Genomic DNA, 17,605 nt, shown 5'->3' with positions numbered 1-17,605 from the left:
TATCTGTAAAATGGAAATAACAATAGTATCTTACCTCGCAATATTGTTGAGAGGAATAAAAGAACGAACACTTGAAAAGTGCTTTAAATTGTGCCTGAAATGTGAAAAAAAGCTCCAAAGTATTTGCTATTGGTATCGTTTATTAATATTACTTATCAGTGCCACAGGAAATCAGTAACCCCAAGCCCATATAAATTAGAAATATCTCCTGTAACTAATAATAATTATTATTACCAGGTATGGAGCACCTTCTTTAAGCTCAACTTACATTACCTCCCTAAGGACTGACAACAACCTTACGAGGGAAATGCACTTTTATTATCCCCATTTCATAATCGAGAAGGACAGGGAAGTTAAGTAATTTTCTCAAGGTCACAAAGCCAGCAAGTGGGGAAGTCACGTTTATTCCTTTATTTACCATTTACCGAGTTTTTTTTCTGTGTCCAAGCAGGAGAGAAGCCCTGTGGGTACAAAGGTAAACAGGAAGTTTCAATTTTCATAACGAGGCAGGGCGGGGGCTGGAATGAAGAGTAAACAAATAGCTTTTACACTGTGTGGTAATTTCTATAATAGAGGTTCACTTCAAAAAGTGCTACCGGATCTCAGACACTGGAACAGGAAAGTCCTGAGAGCTTGCGTCCTAAAGAAAGACATGACAGTTACGGAATAAGCAGCTGTCCTTTGACAAACGTGTCCAGTAACAAACGTGCTACCGAAAGGAATAAACAAAACCGAATCAAAACTGGAGACTGAGCTCTGGTTCAAGAAGCCGGTCTGACCAGTCCAGGTACGGCCGGAAAGGGGTTAAAGCGAGCAGGCGGGCGGGGCGAGCGCGCTGTTGAGCGGAGGTGGGGCTAGGATCGTCCCCGCCCCCTTCTTCTGCCCCGGTAGCTCCAACCCCTAGGGTGCCGCCGGGGCGAGGGCCGGGTAGTTGGGTTGCGCTGCCTATGCCCCCTCCCCCGCCCCGCTCTCCTGTCTCGTTCGGCGGACTGGACACACTGGAGAAGTTGAGCCGCCACCGGGCCGGCCGAGCAGGTGACGGTCGGCAAAGTTTGGCTAGAAGAGGAAGTGGTCTCAAGCCCCGGCAGGTGGCGACCAGGCCTGAACCTGGCGCTCGCGGCCTGCGGGCGAGCTCTAGGCGAGGGTGCGCTCCGGAACCGGGCCTCGAGCCGATTCCCGGGGCTTCGGGAGCCGGCTTCGAGAGGCGGCTTCCAGAGCGAACGCGGCGGCAGCCCGGAAGACAACTCCGAAGTTGGCGAGAGGCACCGCCCCTGCTCTTGGGCCGCCGCCGCCTCTCCGCCCCCAGCCCTGGCATCCCGAGCAAGGGTCAAGGAGCCCGGGGCATGGAGCCCCCTCGGGGAGGCGGCACCAAGGGTCCTGCACTCTCGGAGCGGCGCCGCCTGCGCAATGGGTAGACGACAGAGGCTGCGGGACTCTTTCTGCTCCCTCGGACAGCTCAGGATGCTGCCGGCCATCCTGCTCTTTCTCCTCTTGGGTAAGCAACCTAAACGAAACTCTTCATCCAGCACCTCGCCCCCAGGGCTGCCGGGGGCCCGAACGCTCTAGCTCCCTTCCTCCTCTGCTGCCCCTCAGCCTACCCTGCTAGCCTGGCCCCCTGCCCTGCCGCCGCACCCAGCGCTGCCTGCTCCAGCCCCCGGGAAGCCTAGTCGACCCCTCAGCCCTCATCCTGCCTCCCGCTTCCCTAGATTTCCAGGCCACCCCTCAAGCCATGCTGCCGACCTTCCTTTGAGGTTGCGCACGGCAGTCCCGGCCGCTTCACCACCGCCTCCCGTAAACTACCCGGGGGTCCCAGGCGGCGGCTTCTTTCGCTTGAGTTGTACAGGTGAAGAAAACTTCTAACTCCCTCTCCTGTCCTTTCTCGCTCTTCCTCTAGGGGGCGCGCTGGCCCATCCAGACCGGATCATTTTCCCTAATCCTGGTGAGTAGATGATGTCTTTGGGGCCAGGGGCTTGGTAAAACGAGGGAAGACCCAAGAGAAGGAGTCTCTCTTCCCTGAACTCTTCTGATATCTACCGTAGTTTTTGAGTGGAGATCATCCGCTTTTCACAGAGGGGGAAACTGAGACCCAGTGTAAGCCCTCACCGGGTGATTATGTACTTTTTTTCCCCTCCAATCTCCATGCTTGATCCCCCTAGCTTCCTAGAGAGGGTATTTCCTGCTCTAAATGCTCCTGTAACTTTTTCTTTTTTTCAAAGATTTTTATTTATTTTCAGAGAGAGGAGAAGGGAGGGAGAAAGAGGGAGAGAAACAGTGATCTGTTTCCTCTCATACACCCCAAACTGGGGACCTGGCCTGCAACCCTGGCATGTGCCCTGACTGGGAATCAAACCAGGGACCTTTTGGTTCACAGGCCGAAGCTCAATCCACTGAGCCACTACAGCCAGGGCTATGCACTTGTTACTTTTAAGGTGAAGCTATGATGCGTGTGGGGAGGAAGGGATCCACTGAAGACTATGACTATACAGAGTATAGGTGGGCAGGTGAAGCTTGTCTGCTCCTTTTTTTAAAAAAATTAATTTTAGAGAGACAGAAGAAAGGAGAGAGGAAGAGAGAAACATCAGTTTGTCCCACTTATTTATACATTCATTGTTTGATTCTTGTATGTGTCCTGACCAGGGATCAAACCCCACAATTTTGGCATATGGGGACGATGCTCTAACCAACTGAGCTACCTAGCCAGGGCTGTAGTCTCCTTCTTGAAGAACCCAGGCCCGTGAAGGCCTCAAGCCTGGGGAGAGGTGGGTTGGTAACAGACTCTCAGCCAGTTTCTCTGCCTTTCTCACCAGCCTGTGAGAACCCCCCAGCAGTGCTTTTGGAAATGCAGGGCACCTTACAGAGGCCCCTGAGCCGGGACAGCCGCAGCTCCCCTGCCAACTGCACCTGGCTCCTCCTTGGCAGCAAGAATCAGCCTGTAACAATCAGGTGAGAAGCTGGGCAAGACCCTATCCCACTCCCTTGCCCCCTTCCCTCATTGTGGGAAAGCCTTCAGGGATCACTTCTTTGTGGAAATTCTATTTCTGTCAACAGGGGGAAGAGTAGAATTTGATTTGTCCTTGTCTGTCCTAAAAGCTGGGCTTATTCTGGACCAGACACAGTGAATTGGAGGTGGGCAGGGATGGACATCTAGCTTGTGTCCCAGTCATTTCTGAAGGTGCACAGTCACCATCAAGTCAGTCCTTGGCCTCCTATTTGGCTGCTTTGAGGAGCCCCTCAATTTTTGCACATCCTTACCTAGGATTGAGCTATTCCCATAATCAGCTTAGAACCTTCTTCCGCCTGTCCAGATCTCCTAAATAGTCCAGGTCTCCCCAGGCTCCTCCAACCTTGGGCTATGGGGTTGGGGCCCATGTTAATGAAGCACCTAGCTATTTGCTTCACACGGTTCGCTTCTCATGAATTTACCCAGAAGGGAATAGGTAAAGGGAGAGGGGCAATCTGGGGAGAGGCTGTTGGGGGCAGAGGGATCAAAATGCTGGTGTTCCCAGGTCTCACCACCAGTTGGGGATGGCAAGTTCTGGTTAACTGAACTGTATGGTAATTGCCAGTTACTGCTAACACTGTACTTGAGGGACAGCGCTGCAACAACTGGAAAGCAATACACCTGTTGTTATCACAGTCCCAGAAGACAAGTCAGTTTTTCAGAATGTATCTCATATTTTCGTGGTGCCACTGGCCTCTGTTAGAACTGTTGCCATTGACTACTAAGGAATTTGGCTAATTGAATTTTCACTTGGCTATTTGGATTGTGGATAAGTAGTCGTTTGTACATTTTGGAGTAGAAAAGGCCTGAGGGAGGGAGAAGCCAGCAGTGGTCAAAAATATCTCACATCTTGCTCTCCTCCACCCCTATAGGTTCCAAAAACTGCACCTGGCCTGTGGCTCAGAGCGCTTAATCTTGCGCTCCCCTCTCCAGCCACAGATCTCCCTGTGCGAGGCACCTCCCAGCCCTCTGCAGCTACCTGGGGGCAATGTCACCATCACTTACAGCTACACGGGGTCCAGAGCACCTGTGGGCCAGGGCTTCCTACTCTTCTACAGCCAAGGTGAGCTAGACAGGGATGTCCATGGGGCTATTAACACAGGCAATAGAAGCTCTAGGGTGGAGGTAGGGATCCTACCAGCTCCAGTGCTTCACTGTCCTTCTCCATGGTGCCTCTGCAGATTGGCTGATATGCGAGCAGGGAGAGTTCCAGTGCCTGAACCACCGCTGTGTGTCCCGGGCCCAGCACTGCGACGGGGTCGATACCTGTGGAGATGGCTCAGATGAGGCAGGTTGCAGTTCAGATCCCTTCCCTGACCTGACCCCAGCCTCTCTCCCCATCCCACCCTGCAATCACACCTTGGAAGACTTCTATGGGGTCTTCTCCTCCCCTGGATACTCACAACTGGCCTCAGTCTCCCATCCCCAGTACTGCCTCTGGCTGCTGGACCCCCATGATGGCCGGCGCCTGGCAGTGCGCTTCACAGCCCTGGATCTGGGCTATGAAGATTCAGTGCATGTGTATGATGGCCCTGGGCCCCCCGAGATCTCCCGGCGGCTGCGTAGGCTCACCCACTTCAACAATGGCAAGGCTGTCACCGTGGAGACACTGTCTGGCCAGGCCATCGTGGCCTACCACACAGTTCCTTGGAGCAATGGTCGGGGCTTCAACGCCACCTACCATGTGCAGGGCTATTGCTTGCCTTGGGACCAACCCTGCGGCTTAGGCTCTGGCCTGGGGGCCAGTGAGGGCCTAGGTGAGCGTTGCTACAGTGAGGCACAGCGCTGTGATGGCTCATGGGACTGTGCCGATGGCACAGATGAAGAGAACTGCCCCAGCTGCCCACCTGGACACTATCCTTGTGGGCCTGCTGGCACCCCTGGTGCCACAGCCTGCTACCTGCCTGCTGACCGCTGTAACTACCAGACCTTCTGTGCTGACGGAGCAGATGAGAAACATTGCCGGCACTGCCAGCCTGGCAACTTCCGATGCCGGGATGAGAAGTGCGTGTATGAGACATGGGTGTGCGACGGGCAGCCAGACTGTGCCGACGGCAGTGATGAGTGGGACTGCTCCTATGCCCTGCCCCGCAAGGTCATTACAGCTGCAGTCATTGGCAGCCTTGTGTGCGGCTTGCTACTGGTCATTGCTCTGGGCTGCACCTGCAAGCTCTATGCCATTCGCACCCAGGAGTACAGGTCAGCTGGCTGTAGAGGAGTGGGGACTGAGGGTGAGACAGGGCCCGTGCTGCCACAGGAGAGCATGAGGGTGGCCATGTTGGGCACAGGTTCTAGTGATAAGCTTATGGGTTGGCTCGTGGGGTTATCCAGCTTGGGGAAAAGGATGCTTCTCTGAGGGAAGGACAGGTCTAGATTCTGAAGGCAATCTCAAAGAAGAGGGGACCTCAGATGACTTTTGGGAAAACCACAGCATAGCTTCAGTTGTCGTGTCCTGGGTGTAGAGGGAAGAGGCCTGTCCAGGCTGGGACAGGCTGCTCTATCTGGAACCACCTGTGACTGAGCAGCCCTCATTGTTTCCAGCATCTTTGCCCCCCTCTCCCGAATGGAGGCTGAGATTGTGCAGCAGCAGGCACCCCCCTCCTATGGGCAGCTCATTGCCCAGGGCGCCATCCCACCTGTGGAGGACTTCCCTACAGAGAACCCTAATGATGTAAGTCACTACCCCCAACCCTACCTCATCCTGCTCCCAACCCCACCGTGGCCCCGCCACTGTCCCCTCCTCACCCCTCTAACTCTGATGTCTGCCTCCTCTCCATGCAGAACTCGGTGCTCGGCAACCTGCGTTCTCTGCTACAGATCTTGCGCCAGGATATGTCTCCAGGGGCTGCCTCAGGTTCCCGCCGCCGCCATCGGAGCCGCTGTGTGCGCCGCCTAGTGCGCCGTCTCCGCCGCTGGGGCCTGCTTCCTCGAACCAATACCCCAGCCCGGACCCCTGAGACCAGATCCCAGGTCACACCTTCTGATGCTCCCCTTGAAGCCCTAGATGGCAGCACAGGTCTGGCCCGTGAGATTGGGGCAGTAGGTGGGCATGATGGGGAACAGGCACCCCCACTGCCTATCAAGGCTCCCCTCCCATCTGCCAGCATACCTCCAGCTGTCCCTATTGTCCCAGAGGCCCCAGGGCCACTGCCCTCAGTGCCCCTAGAACCATCACTGCTGTCTGGAGTGGTGCAGGCCCTACGAGGCCGCCTCCTGCCCAGCCTTCGGCCCCCAGGACCAGCCCAGCCCCCAGGACCAACCCGAGCCCCACCTGAACCCCACACGGTAGTCCTGTCCCCAGAGGATGAGGACGATGTACTGCTGGTGCCCCTGGCTGAGCCAGGGGTCTGGATGGTTGAAGCAGAGGATGAGCCACTGCTTGCCTGAGGTGACCCGGCTCCCCTGAGCTCTGGTCACAGTGACAACAACCTTTTAGAAAGCAGCTCAGCTTCCCTTCCACTACTTCCCTCCTTTGCCCTCAGTCTGAGACGACTTGGTAAGCCTCCCTTTGGCCCCATGTAGCTGCTGCTGTCAAGCCAGGTGTCCCTGAGGCAGAGCGGGCTCACACAGCTCCCTCTGCACCTGGCCAGAGATCCACCTGGCCACCAACACCATTTGGGTGGCTTTTTTCAAAAAGTAAAGTTCTTAAGAGGTCATGGGCCTAAACACTCCATCCTTTCCAATCTCCCACCCAAAAGTGGCCTTAAGCACTGGAATGCCAATTGGCTGGAGACCTCCAGCCCACAAGGGGAGGATTTGGGCAGGACCTAAGGTTTGGCCAACTGCAATCCTTCCTATAGGGCCTGGCTCAAAAAAAGAGCACAACAAATGCTTTTGTCACGTAGCTAGGTCATTGCCTAGAAATCAAGGTTGAAAATAAAGGAATCCAAAATTTAAGATTTTTGTAAACTAGCTGAGCCTGCACCTGCCCCTCTACCTGTCTCAGCTTATGCTCACCTCACTCTGTTCCTTCCTGTGTGGGCCTTTGCTCTGGCCTCCACCTCCTGCCTCTTCCTATTGATCTAACCTCACACTCTTAATGTCATACCATCCAACAGTAAGAAAGTTCTAGGGACCCTAAGAACCAACCCTTTCCACCTCCACTCATCACCCGGGAACCAGCTCTACTGTGATTGACACCAGGGTGAGCACCAAGCTTCCATTCACTGCCTGGCTGACCCCTGTAGCCAGAAGGCTCCCATTTATGGAGTACTCCCAGGGTACAGATCACAGGAACAGACTGTCCTTGGTGGAACATGGCAGATGTGACTCTTGCCCTCCACCCTCTACCCCCACCCGACACAGTCTGTACTAGGGAAGACAGGTGAACTTTATTTAGTAGCTAGGCTGGCTCAAAGCAGGCAAAGGTGAATTGAGAGAAAAACTTGAAATATCTGGGATGTGAAGATGCTGGCATTAACTTGGCCAAATCTAAGGTCTTCCTGGAAGAGGGCCCAAACTAGATTCTAAAGAATGCTGTCAGTAGTTGAAATAGAATCGTGAATTCTAGTCAGGGTGAGGCCACAAGGTAAGAAAACTAAGCAGACTTGAGGGTGAGGGCTGTAGGCTCAACCCTGAACCTCCTCAGAAAAGGGGCAGGAACACAAGCAGTGGCCAGAGCCAAAAAGCCGAGAGTGTGATGGAGGAGGGAATAATCTGTGAAAAATGTTGGAACCTGGCCTCTGGAAAGAAAGGTAACAGAGCTGTCCCAGAGTTTGACATTAAAATTGGGATAAAGAATACAGGAGGAGTCTATGATGCCCCAGGAGTCTATGATCACACCCTGACAACATCCTTAACATGCAGAACTAATTGCATAATGTTTCCTCTTTCTAAGTGAGCAAGAGCCTAAGGAATGGCAGAAAGGAGACATGGTGCAATCCTGGGGCCCTGGCATCGTGGCTCAGGAAGACCCCAGTTCCTTTCACTCTAGACCCACTCCCGAGATTGGGGAAGGGGTTCCAGAGATCCTCATTCTTGCTTACTGTTCTCCCTCTAGACCTTTCCTAAGTGCTCACAGTCCCTGGGTCCCACCAGTGTCGGGCCCAAAGAAAAGAGTGAAATAAGGAATGTTGATTTCCCCACCCATCCTCCATCACCTGGTCTCTGCCCTCTCCACACTCCTGTCTTCCCCGCCAGCCATCTCAGAAACCTTCAACCTGATATCTTCATCTCTTGTCCTACTCCAGACGTTTTTTTGTAACTTGAAAGCAGACCAAGATATTAAGGTAAAAGAATGGCCCTCATAGTGAAACAGCTCAGAATGCTGGAGAGAGGACTTGGTAGAGTTCACTAGGGAGGACTGTGTGTATACATAGATCCACGAGCCTGGGAGAAGCTTCTCTAGGTGCTGTAGGAGACGCAGCAGTAACACTGCTTTCATCAGCCACACTGAAATCCCAGGTTGGCAGGGAGAGGGAGTTGGCCTTGTACAGGCAGGAAGAGAAAACCAAAACAGAGGGTCCTACCCAAGAGAGGGTGGTGCACTGGGGAACACTCAAAGTTTGTTTTAACTATGGCCCACGTAAAAAAGAAGGCAACTTCAAATATTATCAGGATGGACACTTTATCAATGATGCCCTGTATCAGGTATGTAAGGGGTGGGGGGGCTGGGAATCTGAGATAACAACAGAAGTTAGTCCTTAAGGAGGAGAATCTGGACCTGAACCAAGCTCCAGTTCTTGCTCAGAGGGCATAGGGGGCTGGGGGCAGCCATACTGCAAAGGCTGTGGGAGCACCAAATAGTTGGACTCCTTGCTAAGTGTTAGATCGCTTATCCTATGTGGCTAACCCTCATGACAAGGCTGTGCCATGGGCATCATAACCCGCACAAGCCCAATTCACAGGTTTAGAAGCAGCATCTGAGGAATTAGGAGACTAGCCCATTCTCTACAGAGAAGCAGATTTAAACCTGGGTTGGTTCACTGCCAAATCTCACTCATGTCCCACTATTCCATAGGACCTCCCATTCCTGAGGGAGCTTAGAGATGGTTGGACAAGGACACAGCCTCTTACTAGTGGGAGAGAGAGATGGAGGTTCAAGATGAAACCCAACCTGTTCCTGTGGCCTAAAGCTGGTTTGAGGGCAGGCAGAAGTCATGGTCAAGAATCCCTGCTGAGTTCTGCAGCCGCTGACTCACTCTTATCTAATAGCATAGAAATGAATCCAACCACCTAACCAAGTTATCCAGCTACATCAAGCTCTCCCCTTTATAATTTAAAACTTTTCTAAAAACTCATTTTGGAAGGAAACCATTCTAAAACATTACATTCATTTTCAGCACATCTGCAATATAACAAATTTTTCTGGGAAGCTGAGGATCATTCATAGAAACCAATGACTCCTCTTCAGCAATGCATTCAGAAGTTATAATAGTGTCAGAGCTGTTTGCCTACATGTCAAATGACATTAGAGCACCTTTAAAGTTTATTTTTAGAGAGGGGAAGGAAAGGAGAAAGGTAGGGAAACATTGATGTCAGAGAGAAATATTGATCACTTGCCTCTCGCTGACAGGGACTGAACCTACAACCCAGGCATGTGCACTGACCAAGCCGGCGACCTTTCGTTTTGTGGGACAACACTCAACCCACTGAGCCACACTGCTCAGAGCTAGAGCATCTTTTAAATGCTTATGACTGCTTTAAAAGTTTCTTGTGGTGTTGCTTCCCTAACTACCAGGATATCAGGTGTCACTTACTGCTCTAAATGTGCTTCTGGTCTATGAGTACATGAACACACACGGACATGTTAAAACTGAATAAAGTAAGGATAAGTCTGTGATTGAGAACTGGAGAGTCTATCGGGTGAGTAAAGTATGTGAGTATTGTATCTGCTCAGGAGTCTTTCTGTTCCCACTAAACCCTACAATGTAACCCTGTAGTTGACCTCCAGGTGAATGAACAGTCATTGCCTGTTAGTCCAAAGATTACCATTTGCCTCTTCTATTGGAAAAGTTCACTGACGGTTGCAATATGGAGTGTTCCCAATAACGGGACACAGTGGGACTATTTAAGATAAGGAAGGCAGCATAGGATAGAGGTGAAAGATCTGGGAGGAGGGGTGGAGTTCTGATGTCCTTTAAAAAAAAGATTTTACTCATTTACTTTTTTAGAGAGAGAAGAAGGGAGGGAGAAAGAGAGGGAGAGACATCATGTGGTTGCCTCTCGTACACCCCCAGCAAATGCCCTGATGGGGAATGAACTGGTGACCTTTTGGTTCTCAGGCCAGCACTCAATCCACTGAGCCACATCAGCCTGGTGTCACACTTTTTTTCCAGTTGCATGATTGATTTGGGGACAGGCCACCCGCCTACCACTCTGAGCCTTACAGTCATGAGGATGAAAGGAGATAACCATAACGTAGGAAGATGCTTAGCTTAGCACCTGGCAAAAATGGGGTCAGAAGTGGCCAGGAAATCAGAATGTTTGGATGCTCTCAGGTGTCAGGAAGGAAGACAAGAATGGGAGCCTGAAGGGAAAAGAAACCAGGCAGGAAAGGAACAGTAAAGGAGACAGGCCATCTGGCTTTGCACAGAGGTAGACAGACCGTAGAGGGACTCGAGGGGAGGGGCTGGGGCTCTAAACCCCGCCTAGGGGTTGGGAACTTCTAAAAGATTAGTCTCTCCCTTTTCTCCTGCTCTGATTAATGCTAGGTTGGTGGACGTGGCAGGAAGGGAGAGGAACACAATGGTTTGCACCACCTGAACTTAGTGAAAAAGGAAGCTGCCCAAACAAAGCAGCCATCTCTTCTTCCTCAAAGCCCCCATGTGCTTAGGGGACAGGCTAGCAAATGGGTATTTTGTGGGTCTTAGCCCAGAGGAAGTGGCATGGTGGCTGTCCCCCTCTCTGCATTTCTTTTGGTTTCTACCTCAAGCCCCTCCATTTAGCCACAGAGCAGACACTCTGGGCTGGACACAGACAAATGATTCATAGTCCTGGTTCCTGGAGAAAGACCTCTCGGTCCTTTTGTCCCTGTCTAGGCGTCCTGCCCTCCTCAGCTCCCTCACCCACCGACCCGTTGCCCCACTTCTCTGAACCCCTCTTCTCTGCCCTCTGACTTCGCTCTGTTTGTCTTAACCAGACTCCGCAGTGTGTGCTCCCAGAGGGAAGTGACACAAAAGGGTGGGGGGAGCAAAAAGGAGGGAATCCCGCTGACATCATTCATTAGCATGTGTGACCTCATCAGGGGGCGGGGCAATCCCCCAGGTGTCTGGCGGTCGAGGGGGAGGATATGTAGGGGGGTGGCGTTTAAAGGGAAAAGCTGACAGTGCTGCTTAGTGAGGTAGCGGGTGCCGCGAGTCGCCGCCGGGCTGTACACGCACCCCGAAGCATTCGGACCTGGACACAGACATGGACACAGATACAGAGACCACAGCCCTCTGCCCCTCCGGCAGCCACCAGGCCTCCCCGCCAGGGACGCCCACACCAGGTGAGGCTGAGCTGGGCAGCTTTCGCATGGAATCATGAGGGTGGGAGCTGAAGCTTTGGTGGGGAAGTCTGAACTAGGGGTTAAAGGAGCTTGAACCCAAATAGTAAGAGGGGAAGAGCAAGTCGGGAAGTGGGGAAGCCTCCCACTGACAGTAGGAATGGGGCTGGACTGGGGAGTGGGGGGAGAGCTGTTTAAACGCCCCTCCCCCTCACTCCTAGGGCTTCGCTGGGGAAATCGGTGCTTGGCCCCCTAGGTCAAATCTCATTCCCAAGAGGCTGGGACAGGGGGGAGGGAGGAGGGGAAGGAAAGAGGCAGCGCACAAGCCTGGGATTCACAGGCAAAGGGCTGCCCCGGCGACCTGTTGTAAAGGTTTCTCCTGGCTCCCTGGAGGCTTTGGCTGCTGGCCAAGTATTGATCCTGGGCTATTTCCAGCCTCTCTCCATCCCCCTTTGTTATGTCTGTCCATCCTTCTCCCAGCTACCCTAACCCATGCATTGTCTTTCTCTCCTGCTCCTGCTCTCTCTCTCCCACACTCCCTCTACCTCACCGTGAACACAATATTCTCTCCAACTAACTGGGACAGCCAGGGCTGCAGGATTCTCACACACCAGCCATGCACTGAGCGATGCTCACCTACAAGGCCACAGGAAGAGGCAGCCCCTCTTATGCATGCACCCACTGAAACCCAAAACACACAACTCCAAGAATGAAGGCCCTTCCCTGGGAACAGGCTCCCCACAAAGTTTTTGATTACCACTCTCCACCCTTCAGAACATGGGCAGCAGTTTTAGCTTCTCATCCCTGACCAGCAAGTGAGGGGGTTGCCAGTGCAAGAAGTAGTGGGGGCAGGGCCTCTTGGCTGAAGGAGGAGCAGCCCTGGGACTGGAGGCCTAGTCTGGGAGTGTGCCTATGTGTCACTGTGAAATGTGAGTAGGTGTGCAAGGCTGCACACAGGTGCTTTCCCGGCATGGGGCAGGTTTTGAATAGGTTTTAGCTGGAACCACTTTGGACACACCATCAGGTCAGCTCCTTGGTGCTCTGCCAGTTCAGGCTCCTAGGAGAGTTTCAGTGTAAGAGGTCAGACCAAAGATTTTCAGTTGCTTCTGGATCATGGTCATCAATTGGGCCTCTGAAGCTGGAGCAGCCAGGATTGAGCACTCTGCAGATGGCTAGGCACACCCGCTCATAGCATCTTTCTCTTTGCCCCCCAGAAGCAAATGCCATACTGCTGAAGAAGCCAGATAAACTGTTGTCAGGGTTGGACCGGAGCGAGCCACCCTCTGCCCCAGGGGCCCCCAGACGAAGAGGCAGTATGCCTCTACCCTACAAGCACCAGCTGCGGCGGGCTCAGGCTGTAGATGAACTTGACTGGCCACCTCAAGCCTCGTCCTCTGGCTCCTCTGACTCCTTGGGCTCAGGGGAGGCAACCCTCACCCAAAAGGATGGCATCTTCAAGGTCATGTTGGTTGGGGAAAGCGGCGTGGGCAAGAGTACCCTAGCAGGCACTTTTGGCGGTCTCCAGGGAGACAGTGCTCATGAGCTGGAGAACCCAGGTATTTGGGGGAGCTTTGTAAGGGTTGAGGGTGCCTCTATAGCCCTAGTCAGGGATGGAAGTACTCAAGGCATGAGCGGCCCCTGGAGGCCAGAATCTAAGAGAAGTTTCTCCAATGCTTTCTGTGGCAACCTCCCTGAAGGAGGGCCCCTGGTTCTGGGATCTGAGGTGTCCCTAGTTACCAGGTCTCACAAATGTTGGGAGCCTTCTAATGGCCTCTATTCCCTGTCCTTATTTCCCAACAGAGGACACCTATGAGAGACGTATCATGGTGGATAAGGAGGAAGTAACCTTAGTTGTTTATGACATCTGGGAACAGGTGAGAACTAAGATGCGGCTGCAAGCAGGTGATAAACCCTGGGAGAACTGGGGAAGGGAAAACTCTGGCTTAAGCCAGGTGGGACTGCAGAAGCTGGTTTCATTTAACATGTATCCTCATCTCAGAGAGCAAAGGCCCACACCACTGTGCATATCATGGCATTGAGAGCTGCTGTCTTTCCAGGCTATTCTGACCCAGAGGAAAGTTAGGATCTGAATTTGGCAAACCCTGCAGCTGCAAGCCAGGCTAAACATCCTGAAGTTGACCCTACCCATACATTTTTTTCAGCCTGGAAGAGTCTGACCAGAGAGGACAAGAGCTCACGGCTCTGGAATATCAGGGAAAGAAAAAAAAGTGAGGATTTGTGAACATTTGGACATAAATGGTTACTATATAAAAATGAGAGAGCAGATTACATACACTTGAATAGCAGTCGTTTAAATTTTCTTCAGCTTAAGCATCAGAAAGAAGGGCTACCCTAGTCGAGGATACTATGTCTCCAATTCTCCAGAGTGGAGCTCACATTACTGACTTGTCCCTCCTCCACAAAGGCATCCTGGGTATGGAGATTGTGCCATTAAGTAGCTCTGCTGTTTTAAGCGGGTGGCTTCTCCTTCACATACTGATTCCTCATCCTTGAGATGTAGGTGCTGGACAGGCTCTCCTGGGCCGCCAGCCATGCCATTCCATGATTCTCTCTGCCCATCTGCAGGGGGATGCAGGAGGATGGTTGAGGGACCACTGCCTTCAGACCGGGGATGCCTTTCTCATCGTCTTCTCAGTCACTGACCGACGAAGCTTCTCTAAAGTTCCAGAGACCCTACTTCGACTCCGGGCTGGGAGGCCCCACCATGACCTGCCTGTCATCCTGGTTGGAAACAAGAGTGACCTGGCCCGCTCCAGGGAGGTCTCATTGGAGGGTGGGTATCCAGAAACTCATCATACTTGCAATCTCAACGGATCTTCTTTCCGTGTCACCTCTTTTCCATAAGCCCTTTTTAGCCTCAGGTGCACAAACTTAACTGCATTTCACCCCAGTCTAAGGGTAGTCTACCAATGCTCATCCTAGGGCCCTGAGAATCCTTTCTCTTCATTCCCCCTCACCTCTTCTTCAAGGTCCCTTTCTCCCTCCCCTCTCTCCACAGGATCCCTGCCTTGTCCTCTTATTTTGCCCAATCCCTTTCCACTGCACACTCAGCCCCCAGGCCCAGTTCAGTCAGGCAGGCCCCTGAACCTGTCCCTTCCCGCAGAGGGCCGCCACCTGGCAGGAACACTGAGCTGCAAGCACATTGAGACTTCTGCTGCGCTGCACCACAACACGCAGGAGCTCTTCGAGGGGGCTGTACGCCAGATCCGTCTGCGGCGGGGCCGGAGCCGAGCAGGGGTCCAGCGGCAGGAGTGGGGCAGCCCCGAAGGCCCTGCACCACATGCGCGCCGCGAGAGCCTCACCAAAAAGGCCAAGCGCTTCCTTGCCAACCTGGTGCCCCGCAACGCTAAGTTCTTCAAGCAGCGCTCCAGGTCATGTCACGACCTCTCTGTGCTCTGAGCCGCGGTCGCCATGGTCACCACGGTCGCTATGGTCACCACTCACTCGGCTTGTCCCATGCCTAGCTCCGCCCTGCCCCACCCTTGTCTGGCTTCCTTTGGGAAGACTCTCTAGGAAACCAAAAACTCCCAGGACGCCCTGGTGTGACCACGGTGGGTGGGGAAGGTCTCTGGATACAACCCCCCTTCCCCAACCACCCCCGGCCTTGGGAGCCTAGGAGGCAGGACTCAAAACCGAGGTGAAAGCACCACGGTCGGCGGGCAAGGCAGGTTCCGAGGCAGGTTCCGACAAGACGGAAAATTGTTCTGCAAGATACTTCGTTTTGTTTTCTTTCTTTTTTTTTTTTTTTTTATTACTTCACGCTTGACCACCTCTCCTGTAAATAGATCCTAAGGCCGAGAACTGGAAAAGTGCTATGTAGGCTCCTTTACAAGGTTTTCCACCTTTGTACCGTGCACAAATATGCCTCACCTTTAAGAGATCCTTAAAGGTAAAGACAGGGAGATCCTTCTTGGAGACGTTTCCTACAACGTTCTGGCTCTTATCTGCTGCACTTGTTCACGTGCCTTTAAGACGTTCTTAAAGGCAAGGACTTGGAAATGCTATTTTTTGAGAATTCTGTGGTTTACCACTACGCCATGGCATTTCCCCTTTAAGGCTATTAAAGGTAAGGTGTGGACAGTCTTTTGCCTTCCGATGCCAGCGTGGGAGCTGAGCCGGTGGCCACCCCCCCCCCCCGCCCGCCCGCCCCCGCTGCCCCTTTGCCCAGGGCCCAGGAGGTACCAGCAAGGGGCCACCCTTCCCTTTTCAATAAAGAGTTTTTCTACTGCACCTGTTCACTTTGACTCTGTTCTAACATCCCCACAGAAGGGATGTACGTATGTAGGAAACTCTTAGACAAGAAAACTCAAGCCCAGAGGGGCAAGGAACCTAAGTCTCTAGGGAGACTTCCGAATTGATTTAGTCCTGGTGTAGTCTGTGACAGGTGACCACAGGCTCTTAGAGATAATTGGGTCTAACTCGTGCCTTTGCTGATGAGAAAACAGGCCTGGAGAGGAGCTAGGAGTAATTTACCTGCTAGAAGTAACTTAGTAACTTAGTGACACAGTGGTATCAAGTCGCCATCTCCTTACCCTGCTTTATACTGCAAGGAGTAGGCTAGACACTACATTTAGCTCCCAGAGCCACATTCAGCTATGACCTGGACTGGTTCAAGGTGAGGCCCACATCCACCAGAAAGGCCCACCAGCTGGGGCATGATGGGGTCAGCCTGCACCTCTTGCTGACAAGGCCCCATTGCTCCAGCTGTCACCTGCAAACCCCGGGTGAGAACTGAAGCTGTCAGTGCCTTCCCTGGTGACACCCACGCCTGCTGCTGCTGCCTGAGCCATGAGTTTGAACAAAGGGAACAGAGGCAGCAGCTCCCCTCACACTTAAACATGTAATACAGTTACCTGAGCACCCCAGGATCAGGCCTCCACCTCACCCCACTCAAGTTCCCAGAACTTGATTGGAAGAGGGATGAGATGTCTTCTGAATCCTTATAGCTGAGGAGGAGCCAAGTGAGACCAGCCCAGCATGAGATAGTGACACTATCCTTAGGACTTTATTCACTTTTTCTGTTAATTCTTTAAGGACTATATATAAGGTGTTACTGCATTTTTTACTGTAGAAGAAAGAGTGTAAGTAACTCGTCTGAGAGGTCAATAAGCAAACAGCTGGGATTCCACTCATGTCTGCTTGGTACTTAATTTTTTTATTTATTAAATTTATTGGAATGACATTGTTTAATAAAATTATATAAACTCTACATGTACAATTCTTTTTTTATTTTTATTTTTAAATTATTATTGTTGTTCCATTTTTCCCCTGTTGCTCTTTAGTGGTGATTTTATCTACCTTTGCACCTGAGGTTCCCCTTCCAGTAAGAATGGGGGGAAGAGGAAGAGGGACAGTAGAAGAAATTTAGGTGACACAGTGATCAGGGCCATGGGCAGTGGCTGTGGTGGAAGGGTCAGAGAAATTATGTAGCTCTAGCAGAGTAAGCCTGTCTAATCTCTGGGGACCATGAGCAAAGCCAGTTCAAATTTTCAAATGCAGGAAAACACGCTGAGCCCATGAAAAGACCAGATGGTTCTGCAGTTAAGTTGAAACTTCAAGGACATGAAGAAGAGGGTAATGGAAAAGTGTGGTTTGAAGCCCTGCTTCAAAGGAGTGAGTGCCCAACCCTGTAGGCAGTGAGAGTCACTGAAGGTCTTTATGTTTGAAAATGACATGATTGTAATGATTCTTTAGGAAGGGGAGGCTGGGAGAGGTGTGCATGGATTGGAGCAACAGACGCAAGTGTAGGGGCCAATCACAGTATTACATATGGAGGGCAATGAAGGCCCATCCTGGGAGAGATGGCAGTGGGAAAGAAGAGGCAGCAGGGATTTGAGAGTCAGAACTGATGGGACTTGGCAACTGAGTGGCTGGGTATAAAGAGGGAGGAGTTACAAGCTGTGGGAGGATGTGGAGGAATTAGAGTTAGCAGCAGAGAGTAGAGGGTAAATGACTCCATTTTGGAGACTGAGTTTGAAACGTTAGAAGAACATCCATAAGGAGAGTTTCAGCAGTTCCCTGGACAGCTGGGTCTGAAATTCAGAACAAGTTGGGACAAAAGTCATACATATAAGAATAATCACTATAAAGATAAAAGCAGAAGAGCCAGAGGAAAGGATGAGAGGCAAGACTGGCTTTATGAATGTGTGACCTGTGCA

General features: G+C 52.1%; 2 protein-coding genes across 2 annotated transcripts; both read left to right on the top strand.

The window, feature by feature from the left end:
* The first annotated feature begins 947 nt into the window (after positions 1 to 947).
* Positions 948 to 6,898, top strand: LRP10 (LDL receptor related protein 10). Its single transcript, XM_090268324.1, has 8 exons — positions 948 to 1,035; positions 1,139 to 1,495; positions 1,877 to 1,939; positions 2,808 to 2,943; positions 3,874 to 4,064; positions 4,183 to 5,200; positions 5,543 to 5,672; positions 5,783 to 6,898. The coding sequence occupies exons 1-8, from the start codon at positions 948 to 950 to the stop codon at positions 6,386 to 6,388; spliced, it is 2,589 nt and encodes an 862-aa protein (XP_090124450.1). The 3' UTR covers positions 6,389 to 6,898.
* A 4,320-nt stretch (positions 6,899 to 11,218) lies between these two features.
* REM2 (RRAD and GEM like GTPase 2) lies at positions 11,219 to 15,573 on the top strand. Its single transcript, XM_090270291.1, has 5 exons — positions 11,219 to 11,429; positions 12,641 to 12,982; positions 13,227 to 13,300; positions 14,013 to 14,220; positions 14,551 to 15,573. The coding sequence occupies exons 1-5, from the start codon at positions 11,351 to 11,353 to the stop codon at positions 14,844 to 14,846; spliced, it is 999 nt and encodes a 332-aa protein (XP_090126417.1). The 5' UTR covers positions 11,219 to 11,350; the 3' UTR covers positions 14,847 to 15,573.
* The last annotated feature ends 2,032 nt before the right edge of the window (positions 15,574 to 17,605 follow it).

Source organism: Furipterus horrens, unplaced genomic scaffold (genome assembly GCF_987537825.1).
Source record: "Furipterus horrens unplaced genomic scaffold, mFurHor1.1.pri manual_scaffold_3, whole genome shotgun sequence".
NCBI classification, from domain to species: domain Eukaryota; kingdom Metazoa; phylum Chordata; class Mammalia; order Chiroptera; family Furipteridae; genus Furipterus; species Furipterus horrens.
This window is presented reverse-complemented; position numbering and strand designations above follow the sequence as displayed.